This window comes from Hippopotamus amphibius, chromosome 2 (genome assembly GCF_030028045.1).
Source record: "Hippopotamus amphibius kiboko isolate mHipAmp2 chromosome 2, mHipAmp2.hap2, whole genome shotgun sequence".
In the NCBI taxonomy this organism is placed as follows: domain Eukaryota; kingdom Metazoa; phylum Chordata; class Mammalia; order Artiodactyla; family Hippopotamidae; genus Hippopotamus; species Hippopotamus amphibius.
The window spans coordinates 50552747-50571634 of record NC_080187.1 but is presented as its reverse complement, the minus strand read 5'-3'; the positions used below and the strand labels follow the sequence as shown (position 1 = coordinate 50571634).

The following is an 18888-nucleotide window of genomic DNA, read 5'->3' as shown; positions in this document are numbered from 1 at the left end:
CTGAGTTTGAGTCTTGTGTCTACCACTTGCTGCCACTGAACTCTGCACCTCAGTTTCCCCATCTATTAAATGGGGATAGTAATGATGTATACCCTATAGAATCTTAGAGAAAGTTAAACGAGATTATATACCTAAGATGTTCATAATAGCAAACATTATAAATGTTATTTATTATTATTAGCTACTCCCTGAGGCAAAGCATATAAATACACACTAAACAAATTTTAGATCATTTGAGTCACTGCCTACAGAAAACTCATGAAAACTTGTATAAACTTATTTTTAAAGGATCCAGGAGCTTTTCTCTTATTAGAGAGAAGGCTTTTAAATTTTCTAATCATGGGCTCCCGGAGGCGGAGAGAGCGGAACGGGAAAGGAGGTCGCAGAGCGGCGTGGCGAGTTCTGAGGGAACCCGGCGGCCCCGCGCAGCGCCGCTCCCCGCGGCGGGCGTCACAGAGCGCGGCGGGCCCGCCCGGATCCGGGGGGGCGGGGGGCGCCAGGCCCGGCCGGCGACCCTCCGCTCGAATGGGAAAGGGACGCGGGAAGAAAGTGACCTCCCGGACCTGGGCTGCCCGGTGCCCGGCCGGGTGTTACTGCTGCCGCCTCCGCTGTTAACGGCAGTGCAGGCACATAGTAGGTGCGGTAGAACGACGGCGCCTCACAGATGCCCACATCCGAATCCCGAAGCTGTGAATGTGCTGCTGTGCGTGGTAATGGGGACTTTGCTCAGTGATTAAGGATCTTCAGATGGGAAAATCAACCTAGGTTATCCCAGGTAGATGGAAGCAGATTATGAAGAACTAGCAATTCCAGGAAGAAGAAATGTGAACTTTAACCTATTTGAGTGATAAGTCCTGAGATGCTACTGATTTTGGTGACCAGCCAGATAATCCACCAGAAACTGATTAGTATATCCTGTCAAAGGAAACTGTGGTGGGTTGTTAAAGTAATGGGACCAATGAATTACACCTCCCAATGTTTAAATCCATGTGTAGGTCTCCTCTCTTATTTAACTCCTGGTTGGGCCATATGATTTGCTTTGGCCAATGGAATGTTAGCAAATGTAACTCAAGCAAAAGCTTAAAAAGGACTTGTAGGGTCTTCCCTGGTGGCACAGTGGTTGAGAATCCGGCTGCCAATGCAGGGGACACGAGTTTGAGCCCTGGCCCTGGAAGATCCCACATGGCAGGGAGCAACTAAGCCTGTGCGCCACAACTACTGAGCCCGCATGCTGCAATTGCTGAAGCCTGTGAGTGACTAGAGCCCATGCTCGGCAATGAGAAGCCCACGCACAGCAATGAAGAGTAACCCCTGCTAGCCACTACTAGAGAAAACCCAAGCGCAGCAATAAATAAATTAATTAATTTAAAAAAAAGAAAGAACTTGTAGTATCACCTCTGAGATTGTCACGTGAAGAAGCGCAAGCTACCTGTTGGAGGATAAGAACACAGGGAGCAAAGACAAGCCATCTCAATGGAAGTTCCGCAGCCCAAGCAGCTCCAGCTTGTGCACTAGGAGATCACAGCGTCATTAGTGACCTGAGCAAGAAGAGCAGAACTGCCTGACTGACCCCAGCCTAATTGCTGACCTACAAAATCATAAGCAAATAAAATGGTTGTTATTTGGTGGAAGTTTCTTATGTAACAGTAGATAACCGACATACTCTGTTTCCCTAAATTTCAGGTACTAACTTAGATAAATTGAAATTATCAAAAAAAAAAAAAATTTCTAATCATGTAGGTGACATCTGAGTCAAGACCTGGAGGTAGTACAGGCATGAGTCATGTGGCTCTCCTGGGAAGAATATTTCGAACAGAGAGAACAGTATGAAGTTTTGAGAGGACAGCTAGACTCTGTTTGAGGACCAGCCAGGAAGTCCATGTGGCTGGAGGGGAGTAGGCAGAGCAGCAGATTAGGTCAGAGATATGAGGGAGCGGGGACAGGTTTTGGAGGACCTCGTAGGCCATTGTAAAGAGTTTGGATTCTGCTGATTGATAGAGTTGTTGGGAGTCTGGAACCAAGAAGTGACATAGCCCAATTTCTATATTAAAAGGATGCCCTGACAACTACGTTAAGAATGGAGTGGAGGTATGCAAGGCAGAAGAAGCAAGGAGACCACCTTTCAGAAGCTACTGCAGCATCCCCAGCAAATAGCAGTGGCAGCTTGGGTTAGGGCAGTCACTGTGGGCATGGAGTATAGTCAGTACCTGCTATGTTTTGAATCCTGAACTGACAGAATCTGGCAATGTCCTGAGAGGAAAATAAGAGTCAAGGATAACTCTAAGTATTTTGTCCTGAGCAACTGAAGGAGAAAGTTTCCTTCAACTGAGATGGATAAGGTGCGGGAGAGAGAGGTTTGGGAAGGAATATGAGATGTTCATGCTGGGACCTGTTAAGTATGAGATAGCACTTAAGCATCCAAATGAAAATGGTGAGGTGGCAGTGAGACAGAAGAGTCTGGAGGTGGTAGGCAGTCTGGTCTAGAAATATATATTTGGGAGATATCAGGCTATAGTTGGGATTTCAAACTATGAGACTGGATGAAATCACTGAGGAAGTAAGGAGAAAGGGAAACAGGGGCTGAAAGGATAAAACTTGCAGGCACCCTAGTACCTGAGGATCAGAGAGGGAAACAGAAACAGCAAGGGGAAGAATGAAGGATAAGGAAAACACGGAGAGTCTGAAAAACAAGTGAAGGCATGTGAGCAGGGCTTTGATTGTTGAACAAGAGTTTGTTAGGCCAGTAGTCCTCAAAATGTGTTGCCAGACTAGCAGCATCAGCACCTGGAAGCTTGTGAGGAACGTGCAGAATCTTGGACCACAAACCAGATCTACCAAATCAGAAACTGATGGTGGGCTTCTGATGTACCCTACCATTTGGGAATCATTGCCCTAGGCATAAAATTGCCTGCCGGATATAATAAAGAGCTTTAAGAAGAACCCCTACCCTCATCACCACTTTCTGTACTGGAAGAGACTATTTTTAAAGACCCATTTAATGATCAAAGCAAATTTGTAGCCAGTAGGTACTTCACAGTAACCCCCTCCCTGACATCACTACCCCCACCCCCCCACCCCAATTTAGAAACCTTCTACTCATTTATCATGGCTCTTTGGAGAGGAGGAATGCCCCGGTTTCCCCGGAAAGAGCGAATGCTGAGCACCAGGCATGCCAGACATTCCACTGCTAAATAAAGGGGGGGTGGGGGGAGGTAGTCCAAGGTTAGCATTAATGGGCCATAAACACTGAAACTCCTAGATATAAAGCTTACTCCACTCAACACTTTCCAAATTTTCCTCTAGGTTTTCCTAAGAGAATTCCACCCTCTTCCATTCTGGGGAGAAAAGGTTAAAATTAGCGCCAGCTCTAATGGACTGGCATTCCAGATCCAGAGAGGCTGTCCCCAGAAATAAACTTGTTCCCACCGCGGATGGGCGGGGTGGGACGCCTCCAGTCCCAACCCAGCCAAGGGGCTCCTGGGAGGCCTGCCCTCTTCAGTGTCTGCCAGGGGTCTGGCCCCAAGCTTTAAAAATCCGAGCTGTGGCACTGCATCCTGACCTCTCCTCTCCCAGCCAGCTCTGGCTGGCTTTTCAAAAGTGTGCAGTTGTCTCCTCCCCGCCCAGCCCCATCCTCGCGCAGGACCAGCTGTGCGGCCCGCCGACTTCACTTGGGACGCGAGCTGCCTCGCGGCTGCAGCGGAGCAAACGGCGCTCACAGTTCAGGCACCATCAGCTTTGCAGCTTGGCTCCCGGGGCCGCTTTGCAAAGTTGGGCAGCTCCAAGCGCGCGCTTTGCCTCTGACTTCTCCCTCCCCCGGTTCCAGGCGCCCCCGCTTCCCACGCTCCTTCCACCCGGAGCGGCCCGTCCCGGCGGGCTGGCGGCTCCTACCCCTGTCCAGTCCTCCTGCCCGACCATGCTGTTCAGGGGCGTCCTCCTGGCAGTGCAAGGTAAGGCCTGGACCCGGGGGGAACTCTCGGGACCCTCTCCTAATCCTGCAGCCCTGGTAATCGGGCTCGCGGTCCTGAGCTGGGCCATCCGAGGGTGCCTACGGATCCATCTCCACAGCCGTTAACCTCCCTCCTTGAGCCCAGCGACTGTGCACGGGTCGTGCAGTGGAAGCGCCCTTAGGCAGGGGAGGCAAGAGTGCATCCCTCTTCTCCCCCCTCCTGCACGCCCTCTCCCACTTTCACCAGGTAGTTCCCCAGAGTGCCCCGAGTTGGTGCAAACCCTCCCGAGCCGGAACTGAAACCCGCTTTGTGCCCGCAGCCCTGCAGCTTGCCGGTGCCCTGGACTTGCCCGCGGGGTCCTGCGCTTTCGAAGAGAGCACCTGCGGCTTTGACTCGGTGTTCGAGTTCCTGCCATGGATTTTAAATGAGGAAGGTAAGGGGGTCGGTGAACAGGGGCCCAAGGTGAACTTTCCTTTTTGTTGGTTGGTTCTTTCGTGTGGGTAATATTATATTATCTTGGAGTCGAATACTCTCAGGAGGAAAAGTGTGAGTCACGGATCCTCCTTCCAGCTCTCAGCTGTGCTGCATGGATGACCAATGAAGAGACAGGGACAGGGGGTAGGGGGGCGTGCTCCTGTGGGTAGAAGCGCTGAGATGTTGCCCCTCCCCTTTACTGCCTAATGGAAGGGAGAAAGGGGGCACAGCTGGTGATTGTCTCCTACCAGCTGTGTGCCCTCTGCAGGTCAACAGCCTCTCTGTAGACGACTTTGTGAGCTGGGAAAGTTGGGTGAGGTTAGTTTTCTTCTCGTCCTGCAGAAATGGTCCCCTAATTCTGTAAGGCGACCTCAATGTTAAACCTCGCATTTATGTTGTGCTTGACAGCGTTCTGTTGCATGACATCATCCTCGTGTTATTGTTGTCTTTATAATCCAGTACTTGGCAAAGAGGAAACCAAGTCCATGGCCATGTGCCTGAGGTCACTCAGCAGGCTGCTATTGGTCATTGTCTCACCACTTGTACCATTTGGGTTCTAGTGACAAAGTTTAAACGTGAGGTCTTCAGATATAGGTTCTTGCCCTTCATTTATTTAGTAAAAAAAATAAATAAATAAGTAGTTCTCTAGTGCTCAAGAGCAGGCACTTCTTTCCTTTATCTTTTACTTGTGCAACCCCATTTAGAAGCCTGATACCTCAGGCCACTGGGACTGGGAAATAGCCTCCTTTAAAAAACACTGCAGCATAAAGGAGATCAGCTAACCTCCCCCTCTCAGTTGTCCTCAGGCCCTAGCGAAGGTGGTGGCCAAGAACCTCTGCTTAGGAGGCATGAACTGTCATCACAGCTTTTCTGCCTCAGGCTTCTGTTTGGGGCCTTGCACACATTAGCTTCTCTAATATTGGCAGGGAGGTGATGTTAGCCTCATTTTACAGAGGAGGGAATCTCAGTCTTGGAATATTCAAATGGCTGAGCCGTGTCCCATGGTATAAGTCAGTGGCCAGCTCTGAGCTGACTAGATCAGGGAAAAACAGGAGGGAACTTCTCAGTAGTTGGCTTTATTTATTGCCAACAATTGCCAAGTCTTTACTACAGAGAACTTAGGGGTAGCCGGGAAAAATCAATTCCTGATTTATTAGTTGAGGGATTCCTACTTTGCTGATCACCTTAGGGACGTCTCTTTCATCTCACTACCCTACCCCTTTCCCTGTTCTGGTTGTGTGTGAAGCATTTTGAGCAGTGGCCTGACTGGGACCACATGACTGGCTTTGGAGAGCATTATTCTCTAGCACAGTGCTTTAGCTGCATCAAAATTACTTGGTGGGTATGTTAAGACACAGATTGCTGGGCCCCACCTCTGAGTTTCAGAGTCTGTGGGTCTGGGATGGGGCTGAAAATTTGCATCTCTAACAAGTTCTCAGGTGATGCTGCTGGTCTGGAGATCACACTTTGAGAACCACTGACCTTACACACACACACACACACACACACACACACACACACACACACACACACACACACACACACGCCCTCTACCTCTGCTGGTGGCCCTGTGCAGGGTTAGGACTAAGGTGAAAGAGCTACTTGTATGACCCTGAGAGTGAAAACCTCCTTAAATCTTGTGCCCTACACACCCCTCTTGCCTCACCCTAGTCTGGCCCTGAGAAAAGGAAATCAACTCCTTCCCCCATAATCCAGGAGGCTCAGTCCTGTGTCCCCATTGCCAAGCCTCTGTCAGGATGGTGGCCCCCTGGCAGCCTGCTCCTGGGTCAGTGGGCAGGCCAAAGCCCTCTGCACTCAACAGCTACTCAGACCCACAGGAAGTGCTCTCTGCTGAGTTGGCACTTCTGTACCAGTGGCAGTTAAACAGAGCCCCTCCAGGAAAACAGGAAGATGCTTATAGGGAAAGGTGATTGTGGTTTCTAGCATAATGAAAGCACTGTGGCTTGCCTCTTTGCTTTCTTTCTAATTTCTAACAGCCACTGCTTTCTAGCTCAGGGCTGGGACTACCAGCTTGGCTGGGGGAAGTTAATTCATTCTCCTCTCAGCACTCCTGGGAGAGCAGGCCGGTTAGGCTTCCATCCTTACAGATCGCGTTTTTCAGAGGCCAGAACTTGGACATAACAGTCTACTCCAGAGGCACCGTGAGGTAGGTGTTTGTCAGCTGCTGCAGTTGCCTGCTGAGAAGCTATCACTAAGAATTTCCGTTATAAACCCATTCCTAGGTTGGTAAATTAAAGGTAATAAAATTGTCCCAGGCTGAAATTTGGCAAGCTGTTCACAAGCCTTTCTGCAAATTTACTTCATCTGGCTGCAAAAACCCTTTGAAACTGGTTCCATCCACCTCCATGTGTTGTATGGTGGATAGAAAGTTGTTGGTTTCTGTGACTTTCCCTCACATGTATTTGGAACGCAAATAGCATTTTCTAGATGTCCTTGGTCAGTAGGTTAATTTACAGTGGAGAGATCAATGCTAAAGCCCAGTGAAGATAGTTAAGTAGAGAAAGAAATCTGCCAATTAGAACTTCATTACAGGAGATTCAAATCAGGGGTTGTTGTCTCAAAGTACCTCCCAGCTGCCCCAAATTGTTTCTGCATTCCACTGCCTTGGTTTATTTAGAGTATTAGGTCTCTAAGCCTCTCCAATTACAATTCCATTGTCCCTAGCTCATGGCCATTTTGAAATATGCTTGATTGCCACTGGGCTCAAAATGGATTCATTTTGACAAGGTGATGCGTTGGCTTGGCTTGGTGCCACAGGGAGGGCACCCCCAGGACAGAGGGTGGCACCAGAGCAGGTGACTGGGTGCTGCGACCTAGCCTCGTCTACTTTCCAGTTTTGTCATTGTGGCCTTGTTTTCTTGATTTATCTCCATGTTTTTGGTAGAATATTTTAATTTTCTCTTGCTTGTCAAGGCAAGTGAGATTGTGTCAGAATCAAACTTTGAACTTGCTTCTAAATTTTAGGTTTGAATTAAATCCTGGGAAGAAGAGATCTATTTTATCCTACAAAAAAAAAATCTTCTTTATTCATTCATGTATCATCTCAAAAACCTTTATTCTTTCACAGATCAGAGAATACTGGGACCCTTTTGAATAGTCATCCTCAGCTGAAATCAAGACTATTGGTTCCATATCCCCAGTGCCAGGTGTGGGGGCAGAAGCCCTTCGGCTGAGGATTCTTGGACGCTATAAAGTTGGCCTCATATCAGAATAGTCACAATTCAAATTAGTCATCAGATGGATTTTGGCTTCATTCTAATTTTTGGACACCTTGGTTCTTCATCCTTAAGCTAGCTCTATGAGGAAGTCATTGGAGGAACTGAGGGAGCGAGGGAGGAAGGGGGTAAACTCCAAAGCCAGGTACTGCTCCTTAATTAGAAATTTGGAACACTAAGCCAGCCCAGAGAGGAAGGTAGATGCGGAAGTGTGTCAGGTTAAGAGCAGGTAAAAAAAGAAAAAGCACTTGTAGGGAAGGTGTTTTTTTTCCTACAGCAGTGGGGGTCAGGGTTTGAGGACTTGCCTAACACAGGCAGAATTTGGATGGTATTTGTACCTCGGAGCAAGCGAAGGTATCTGAGGCAGGCTGGCCAGCTGGAAGTTTGGCATAACCAAGGGGGTGGGGATGGGGTGGGGGGTGGTAGAGTAGGCTGAAATCTCAATGTAAGTACATGTGTGTGTCTCCTCCTGTCACCCCCCCTTTCTTCACCCAAACCCCTTCCTTCTCTCTTAAGGATACTTTCGGTTACTTGGCCAGCTGAGTTTCGGTTCTTCACTCAGTCATGTGCTAGTTGTTATTAATAGTGATTAATTCTGCCTGATATTTCTTGAGGCCCAGCTAGAGCCAAAAACCTGACCAGGATACCAAAGGACCTTCCTAGAGGACGAGGACCAGTTCTCTCTTTCTGTGGGTTACAGCTCTTTTCCTGACTCTGGGGGATGACCCAGCATCCCACCCTAACATCAGGAGTTCATCAGGCAATTCCCACCCTCTGGACCTGCTTGAACCTGCATTGCCTCTGCTTGTTGGTTTCTTGACGCCCTCTATGCAGAAACACAGCCCTCACATTGTGGTGAAACTGAGAGCAGCGCAAGTCTGAGGTGTTCCTCGGATGCCTCTCGGAGAAACAGTCAGCCCGAGGAATCAGTTCTTCCTGCAATGCCATGTGGCATTCCCCAGCCCACCCTGGCTACTACTGATGTCAGGTTGAACCTGGCTCTTGTGAGCTGTGGCCTTGGTTATGCCCTGGCTCTGCCTGGGATCCTAGATCCTAGAGGTGGGCCTTAGAGTTCGTCCAGTGCAACCTCCTCATTTCAAGGAGGAGCACAACAGGGCCCAGACAGGCTCCCGGTCAGGGTCAGTGACCAAGTCAGTGGCAGCCCTGGGGCACGGTCTTGTTTTCTCAGGTCTTCACCTTTCTTTCCTCTAGCATTGCTGCCTCTCCCAATGTCCCCATTTCCATAAGCTCCTGGACCTTGACACTTTGGTGTGCTAATTAAACTCTGCAATGTGTTGGAAACTCTTCATCAGACATCTAATTCTATTTCATACATGTGGAGGAATATGGGTTCCAAAGGTGCAGTGCTTTGGGCCTACCAAACCCACAAAGCATTATATTTTATGCCAGATCATGCATTTATTCACTCTGATGTGTAGGGATCCCACCTGCCTGCAATCTTTAGCATATAAAAGAGGGCCTGGCACATAGTAGATGCTCAACAAATATTTGTTGGATGAATGAATTGGCTGGAGGGATGAATTCAATATTGGATGATCAAAAAGTCCTTATGCATTTCGTGTGTGTTCCTGGTTCATTCTGCCCCTTCGAAGGTAGTTCCTCAGCATGAGAAAAAATGTAAGCCTGATGATTAATATGAACTATGGAACTGGACAGCTTGGTAGAATCCAGGCTCTACTCTCTCATGCTATGTGGCCTTGGACAAATTATTTAACGCCTCTGTGTCTTAGTTTCCTTGGCTGTAAAATGGAGATAATTAAAGCACCTATCTCCTAAGATTGTTGTGAAGATTAGATACATTAATACATTTAACACATAGTGAGGATTTTATACATGTAGCCTATTATTATTGTTACTCTTATTATTACTGGTTTTGTATTTTATCAGACATTATTTCTTCAATTCAGACAGCTTTCCAACACAGCTTCTGGGTTGTTCAGAAGAATGTATTTTTCTTTTCATTATAGTTTTGCCATATGTTCTCTATTGCAACCAGAGGAAGAGCTTTCCTTTTGTTATTGTTTGGCTCTATTTTACTTATTTATTTATTAATAATTTGATTAAATCTGTTAGCCTGCTGGGCCATCTAAGTTTTGTGTGACTGACTGAAGTGTGGACATAAAATAATAAAACTAAGTTTCACACTTGGTTTATAGTCTCTCCCAATGACTTAGACCTTTTTCTCTGTAAATTCTTGGTTTTCATCAGGAATGCTTTGGTCCCTGCCCCAGCCTGTTCTTCCCTACTTATCTGTCCCACAGAGCTGGTGCCTCAGCATCAGTCAGGCTCCGTGGAGACCCCTGAGCTCTCATCTCCTAAGCTCTTGGGCAGGTCCCTAACCCTTGGCCTCCCTGTCAATCAGTCTGAGTTCTTGGGTTCTCTTACCTGGCTCCTCCGCTTGGGACTTAATCTACCTGGACTGGTAATCTCTGCCTGCTCCTCCCTGCCATGACTCACTTCTCTGGACATAGGCTCTGTCTGGCCAACCTCTTTCCTATCAAGGCCAACACCCAGTCTGGGTTCCTCCCTACTCAAATTAGATTTGCTGAATGAGAAGTTGCTACCCAGCTCCTGGCCTGATCCCCAACAAGGCGCCAAGGATTTGGGGGATGTTTTCCTTCTCATAATTGCAGAAGTCAGCTGTAGTCATGACATATTGGGAGGAAAAAGTAATTTCTTGTCATAGGACTTTCTGCTTTCATTATCATCTTTGAATCTCTTAGCACGCAGTCCCCATGTTTTTATGACTTGCATTTTGGGATATGGTATTCATAAAAAATCCTGGTTCTTAAAATTGCAGAACCTCTTTTGTAGGTCACCCCAGCGGTAGTCCTGCTTCTGTCCCTTATTAAACAATGTTTGATTTTTAAGAACTTGAGTGAAACTCATTTATGTTAATAGAAGTGATGGGCCTCTTGGTACATGAGGCCAGCAGATAGTTGGACATGTCTCGGGCCTCTTGGCTGGTCAACCCTGATTTTCACATCTGCCGATTATCTCACCACTCTCCCTCAGTTTCTCTTATGCTTGTCTTAACTCAGTCATATAAATGCATTCATGCATTCAGATCTAGGCTCTTGGAGTATTTGATTATGTGTTTAATTTTATATATGTGTAGGTGTGTATATGAAATACCCATAGGAAGAAGGTAGTACTTAACACAGAAGAACATATTGCTGGTGATAAATGAGGAATTTTTAATCTAAGAGTAAAGAACTTTCACAGTATATTAGAAATTTCTATCATATCCATTAGGCCATACTTAATTAAGCAAAGCATAATGTCATACCTAATATCAATAAAGCATTCCTCACAAAAAAAAAATAAGAATTTATAGAGAAATTCTCACACCTGTGCATTAGGCCAAAGGTTCTCAACTCTGACTGGACATTAAAATCATCTAAAAGTTTCTTTAAAAATAGTCGTGTCCAGGCCCTACCCCAAGAGATTCTGATTTACTTGGCCAGATGTGGGGCCAGACTTGGCGTCGTTAATGGACAGACACTAAGAAATGGACAAACTCCCTAGGTGATTCTAACATGCAGCCAGGGTTGAGGACAGTGATAAGAAGAATGGCCAACTTCCCCTTCCTTCCCCCAACCAGATGTAAAAAGAAGGAAGGTCCTCTTATTGAGCATCCTTCAGTAATTACCAATTGCCAACAGGATAAAATGCAAGCTGCCTACCTTGGCACGCAAGGTCCTTCGTGATCTGCCCCCAGTTGTATTTCTACTCTCCCCTCCCATTAATCCCCAGTGTGCTGTTCAGCGAATATGCTCTTTACTTTCTTGACTCCTTGCTCTGTTTGTGCTGTTCTCTGCACCTGTGTTATTCTGCTTTTCCATTCCCCTGCCCCATCCTGGCCTGTTTAAATGTGTGCACGCTTTACTGTACAGCTCTTTTTTGAAACGCTCCCTGATTTTCCCAAGTAAATGAACCTCCTCTCCCTACCCTCCTTGTTCTCCCTTCCCATGGCTCTCTTCACGTTCCACCATGTAAATCTTCTTCTTAGTGCCTCCTTATTGGAGTCCCCACCTCTTCAGCTCATCAGAGTGCTATACTTTGAGAACAGGGATCACACACTTCCCGCAACACCTGTCAGACAGTGTGTGGTATCAGCAAACATTTTGAATTTAATCAATCTCTAAAGCCCTTATTGAGATTGATTTAAAGAGAGAAAGGAAAAAGGAAAGAGAAAAAGAAAGAAAGAAAGCAAAAGAAAGAAAGAAAGAAAGAAAGAAAAAAAAAAAAAAAAAGAAAGGAAGAAAACTCTTGACATTTTCCCCTGTAGTGAAAGAGGCTGTGTTTAATAACCCTACCATAGGACTTCAAAGACTTTGGAGGCTTCTGTTGTAATTTCCAAATATAACAGTGAAGCAGTATTTCAGCTTGCCTCACCAATATGTGATCGCTTTCACCCCTGACATACCACTGGACAAATAGCCCTTGGATTATTTACCCATCAGGGCTGCCTGAGTCCCTTGATCCTCTGCCATCACAAGCAATCACAATGCAACCTTGAGAGTGACACTGATTGGTCTAGAAAGTCTTTTCTGCAAAAGATGATCAGACTTTGAACTAGCTATTGAGAGCTCTTGTTTCTAAGCAACGTCAGTATAGTACCCACCCTGGAGGGTAAAAGCAGACAGGGATATTTGTCTGCTCCTGGAAGAAGCTTTTGCATACTGTTGCCACTTACGGAGAAACCAAAGGATTAGGTTTGTGATTCAGTGATATCTGCCAGAATATTTGCTTTTTCTACTTTTTGATACATTTATCTGTGTTTTGGGGAGTTCTGAGGCTTAGAATAAAATAATAAAAGTTGTATCATGCCATAATGTCATAGTACCATGAATGAATCTCATGTTTTACTGAAGAAATTTCTAAAGATTATTCATTCTATCAACACACATTTCAGTGCCCACCACCCATCAGGCAGTGTATTAATTGCTGGATTACAGAGAGTGCATGAAATACATACACAGTCAGGTCATGGTCCCTGCCCTTTGTGGTCACCATAGACCAGTCGGAAGAAACACAAATCTGTAATTATGGTAGAGAGCAAAAGGAATTGTATACTAGCCCAGGATCTTCGTTGCAAACAGCGTAAGTAGGCATTTAAGCAGAAAAGAAATTTATTGGAAGTGTATCAATTGGCTCTTAGAATCAGCAGGAATTCCAGTGAGCTATATTTGGGCGAGAGTAAAGAGATACATATTATAGGCAAGATCCTACTGGAGGAACTATTTGTGTGACTTTACCACTGGATATTTGTTACTGCACTTCTGGACCTGTCTGTTCATTCTTCTGTAGACAATGAGTCGTGATGTGGCCTGCTCTCCAGCCCAGTAGCTGAGAAGAGGGTTGATTTGAAGAGGCAATGGGGAGGCTAGTTAGGGAACTATGCAGTGGTCCAGCTAGGAGATGATGAGGGCTTGAAATAGGACAAGGGGAGTAGGGGTAAAAGGGAAAAAGTAAATAAAACACAAGAAAGGGGACTAAATTGGCAGGACTTGCTTGTTGATTGGGTGGGTGTAACAAGTCAGAGTGACTCCCAGATTTCTTGTTGGGCAGCTGCTTGTGTGAGGGTCTCAGCAGTTGAGAGAATTTCAAAAGGAAAATTTTGTTGGGGTAGAAGAAGTTGTGTTCAATTCTGAGTTACCTGGGAAACATCCAGGTGGAGGTGTCCAGCAAAACTTGGACACAAGAAGCTGAAGGTCAGTTACAGTATGGGTGGGACTATGGCTGTGGGAATCTTTACCATAAGGACAGTGGTTGAAATCTTGAGCAAAGATTAGATCACCCAAAGAGAATGTATAAAGTGGTAACAGCAGAAAGCTGAGTATGGAGCCTTAAAATCATGGTGGAGAAAAAAAAAATCATGGTGGAAGGAGATGGTAGAATAAATGAAACAGAAGGAACTAGATATAGAGGAGGAGAATTAGGAAAGTGCAGGGCCACAGAAGCCAAAGGAGTTAGGAGTTTCAAAAAGAAGAGGTGATCAATAGAACCCAGCAGCAGAGAGGTGGGCATAGTACAACTTGTCTGTTAGAAATGACAGGCGCTCGAATGAGCGACGTGTCCGTGAAATGATGACAGACCCCGAATGGCCTGGTGGAAGAATGAAGGGAGGACATAGACAGTTAGCAGAGTTCTCAGCTAAGAAGTTCGGATGCTCTCTCTTTCTCAGAATGAGGTTCAATCATACCGCCAAAGAAACTTGAGATGAAAGATTTTGGGGTTTTGTTTTGTTTTGCTTTATTTTTTTTAGAAAGGGGAGACTTGAGCTTGTTTATGGCGTGAGAGAAAGGGATCAGTAAAGAAAGAAGGTTCAGGAAAGAGGCGGGCTCTAACTCTGCACGAGACCCAATTTCCATTTTGACGATTCAGAAACCTCAAGAACATGCAGATTTCTTGGACCCGTATAACCCAAGAGCCCTCCATTGAGTGGCTCAGTAACACGTGTGTCAACTTCAAAATGTGTGAAATTTTTTTCTACTGTAAATGCACGGGATGTAGGAGATTGGGCTGAATCTGTGGTAATCAGGATGCATCTTGGAACATACTTATTAAAAAGCAAAGCCAAACCTTTTTATAAACTACAGGAGAACGTTTGGGTATAAGGAAACTTTAACGGCATAGCATATTCTATGTCTGTTGTAGGAGGAGTTCCCAATGAGAAGTGTGAAGTGAAACCTAGTGAAATAGTTACACAATCGCTTCCTATGCAGCGGTGGTTTGTGACCCTTAGGTGGCATTTCATGGTACCTGTCAAATACATTTATTGTCATTATCTGTAACTTTCACAACCACCAACAATCCTGGAGGTGGTTATCATCAGCACTTTATAGATGCGGAAGTAGGAGATTCACAGAGACTAAGGTAACGTGCCCAGGGCAACACAGAGAGTCAGAATATAGACCCAAGCATATCTGGCTCCAAAGACTTGAGCCTCACTGGGCCCTAGGCACCCTCCCATCAGAGAGTAGGATGATGCCTTTGTGCTTCCAGAGGTCACCGCCACGGAAGACAGCTGCAAGATTTATGCTTCCCTAGAGGTAGTGGGAAACCTCTGCAAAATACTGATGGTGTCCCAACATTCCAACTCCTGCCTCTGGGTTCCAGGCCTCAGCTGCAACCAGAGTGCCTACCATGTGGTGGTAAGCCTTTGGAAGCAACCAAACATCAAGCTGAGATAGGGAAATATACTTTTACTTATTTTTTCCATAATAGATTAAAATTTACTCTTGGAACCATTTGAAGGATTCTCTTCTCAGTCCTCAGCATAATCTTGGCAGAGAACTTCAGGGAAAGTTTACAGCTTGACCTAAAATACTTTGGCAGTCTTAAGGAATACTCCTAAACTTCGAATTCATCCACTCCTTCTGTGAACGAATTAAAAAAGAGTACACAGATAAATGTGTTTTTGCAAGCCAGTTGCCCTACTACATGAGCAGTTTGGTACTTACTCATTTCATTACTCTTAACAGAATGGCAATGTTGCTATCTAGCAACATTATACAATATTGTGATATATAACTTAGCTCTATGTGCAGAGAAATTTCCATTCCTTATTTGAAAAACTTCTGCCTCACTGCCAAACAGAGCTGAAGTGTTATTTGGGGCCATGCTTGCAATGAAGGTGACTTTAATATGCTTTAACTTCACCGAGAAGCTGCCTTCTTTACTTACCAGTATTTTGTGATTAAGACCATATTGTCTGATACCATAACTTAATATGTTTTCTTTTTTAAGCTTCTGCAGATTTCTTCTAATTTTGTAATTTTATGAAAAATGGGTAATAGACTGGAGTGTATTTAAAGTGTATTGTGACTCTGCATTAGCCCATTTTAAAGTGTAAGCTTTAAGGAAAGCCTTTGGTTTTCCACTATAAATCTTGAAAATTGGGAATAAACATCTGAAAACTTTTTCCCTTTTCCATAAATTCTGATGTAGAAAAAGTGAGTTACATTAGTACCTTTTTTTTTTCTTTTAAAGAACCAACACTGAAGAACAGACCCTTTTGAAAAAGCCTCAATATATTATAGGTTATATGTTATCTCTGAAGATTTTCATCCTTGTTGTCAACATAAAATAGTCAGTAACCTACCTACAGGTGGTTCTCTACTGAATATTATAAAAGAGAAGTGATATTGAAGATAACATATATGAAGATGCATAGGATTGTCATGAGTTACAATTAGTTTTTTTTTTTCTTCCAGCGTCATTGAGACGTGGTTGACATACACCCCTGTATAAGTTTAAGGTGTACAGCATAATGATTTGACTTACATACGTCATGAAATGATTACTGCAGTAAGTTTAGTGAACACCCATCATCTCACATGGATACCAAATAACAGAAAAAGAAAAAAATATTTTTTCTCTGCGATGAGAACTCTTAGGATTTACTCTCTTAAAAACTTTCATATGTTGTTCCATATGCAGCAGCACTAATTATATTTATCATGCTGTGCATTACATCCCTAGTACTTATGTATCTTATAACTGGAAGTTTGTACCTTTTGACCACCTCCACCCCATTTCCCCTCCCTCCAAACCCCACCTCTGGTGACTGCAAATCTAATCTCTTTTTCTATGAGTTTGCTTGTTTTTTGAAGTGTAATTGACCCACAACACTACGTGAGTTCCTATTGCACAACGTAGTGATTTGGTATTTTTGTGCATTGCGAGATGATGACCACAGCAAGTCTAGTTACCATCTGTCACCATACATAGATATTGCATTATTATTTGCTGTACTCCCCACACCTCCCATGACATTTATTTTGTAACTGGGAGTTTGTACCTCTTAATCTCCCTCACCTATTTCACTCATGCCTCCACCCCTCTCCCCTCTGGCAACCACCCGTTTGTTCTGTGTATCTAGAAGTCTGTTTCTGATTTGTTAGGTTTATTCATTTGTTTTGTTTTTTAGATTCCACGTATAAATGAAATCATATGGTCTTTGTCTCTGTCTTTCTGACTTATTTCACTTAGCATAATGCCCTCCAGGCCCATGCATGTTGTCACAAATGGCATTATTTCATTCTTTTTTTATGGCTGAGTAATATTCCATTGTATATATGTACCACATCTCCTTTATCCATACATCAGTGGGCACTTAGGTTGCTTCCATATCTTGGCTGTTAGGCACACGTGATTCATTTTTAATCTTGGGCTTGTGCAGTAGGACTTATTTGCTTTCCATACACATATGCTCTAAAGAGTGGTCAATGTGAAAGGAAACTCTGGTAGCTATGGAGCATAAATCCCAGGTTTTTGGACCACCCTCGTTTAAAGAACACATCAATAATTACCAATGATGTCATGTTCAGTTTTGATCCAGGTGGGCCTCTTGTCTGTCAAGTATGTCATTGAGCAACTTTTGAGAGAGGATGAGGGCAACCTGTTTGTGTAACAGCTGAAAATGGACAGCTTAGTTGTTAAGAAATTTTCTTGGTCCCTCAGAATATCCCTCAAGCCTCTTGCCTCTTCACAAACTCAGCTACTCACAATAAAAATTGCTGGGAGATGAAAAGAGTATATAATGGTTTATATTTTTAGTTAACTCCAACCATTTGTCATTTTGGTGATCAGGAAGTCATTCATAATTTTGCGACAATATTCTGTCATAACATAAGTTTGGACACATTAATGGGTGATCTCTTGCCGAGCATAATATTAGCCTAATAGTCTAAGATTTCTTAGAAAATTAATGGGTCTTGGAAAAATAGATAATATTCACCATCATTCTATCCAAATATGCAGTGAATCACGGTCATGCACAGTAGACACTGCATTTAAGACTCAAATGATTTAAGAACTTTTCTGTTGAAACATTTGACAAAGGAAAATCCTGAAGAATAAACTGCAGGGATTCAGAGTTCCAATCTCCATTTTGTCTTGATCACCAACCACCAGCTGCATTGCAGAATGACTGTACCCTCAGCAGGGAGCTGAGGATGATGCCTGGCATATTTTATTTAAATATTTTGAGAATGGACACATCAATGACCATTTTTTATGTTTATCCTTAGATTTTTTTTCAGAGTTTCTAAAACTCAAAGCCAGTTTGCAAGCATTTAGTGAACACTGGGTGAATGTGTTGGCAATGAGCTAGAAGACCCAGTAGGTAAATAATGACAATTATTTTATCTAACATTTATTGGGCAATTCTTATATGTCAAGCACTGTGCTAGATGCCTTGCATGTATAATCTCATTAAATTCTTACAATGACCCAAATGAGGAGATACTCATTACAGTTGAAGAAACTGGGACTCAGAGATTTTTTTTTTAACTTTCCCAAAGTCACGGAGCAAGTAATTGATGGAACCTGGATTTTAACCTACATTTGTCTCCAAAGACTAAGAAAAGAATCATTCTGCTATTTTATCTGTTTCCTCACTCTCCCTTAACATGGGGTCTCAAAGGATCTTTGTGGTAGAAGTAATGATAGTTATACTAATAGCTAACTCTTAAATACTTGTCTATATACTATCCTGTGTTTGATGTTATTAACTAATTTAATTCTCCCAAAAGCTTAGTGAATTGAGTCTCATTTTCATCCTTACTTTAGGGTTAAGGGAAGTGAGGCATACAGAGGTAATATAACTTGCAGGTCACAGGGATCCCAGGTCGCAAGGCTGTATTTTATAACAGGTCTTCTAGTTCCAGTCTGTGTTCTGTGAAGGATATAGCAATTATAATGTTCATTTTTCCCATGGCACTTTGAGGTGAGAAACTTTTCTACTTAAGTTCTGATGTCAATGACTAAGAGAACCATGTAAGGGCATTATTTCTTCCAGATTCTTCCATACACAGGGGCCCTATCACCAAATAAATTATAATTTGAGGAAATTTTAAATCAATCTTTTCCTTTAGAAATGGCAGTGGACGGTGGGACAACAGAAGAATTCCTGCCTGTTTCCAAGTTCTAAATGAGATTACATTGGGAACTCCAATGAGAGTCTCACACTCAAAGCATCCCCATGACTACCCTGCATTCCTGGACAAATTCCAGTAGAACTTATGGTGCTTGATAAGCTTATGGTCTTATTTTGAAAATATGTCAAGTATCCGCATGCAAAAACAAAAGAAAGAAAGAAAAGAAAGAAAAAAGTAATATTTGTCTGCTTGGGTTATGGAAAAAGACATTAGGAACTCAAACCCGGAGGGATATAAGCAGGAGACACCATACAAGCAGAA

At 44.0% G+C, this 18888-nt stretch overlaps 1 protein-coding gene across 4 annotated transcripts in view; it reads left to right on the top strand.

Annotated features, from left to right (window-relative positions):
* The first annotated feature begins 3715 nt into the window (after nt 1-3715).
* MAMDC2 (MAM domain containing 2) overlaps nt 3716-18888 on the top strand; it is a 151641-nt gene continuing 136468 nt past the window's right edge. For 3 of the 4 annotated variants that reach the window (XR_009051645.1, XM_057725328.1, XM_057725329.1), the window contains exons 1-2: nt 3824-3947; nt 4267-4380. Coding sequence is in view for 3 of the 4 variants with exons in the window: in XM_057725328.1 (XP_057581311.1) it covers nt 3914-3947; nt 4267-4380 (148 nt within the window). In the remaining variant the exon portion in view is untranslated. Of the gene's footprint in view, nt 3948-4266; nt 4381-18888 lie in introns of all 4 variants that reach the window. The other variant, XM_057725331.1, reaches the window with a different exon arrangement.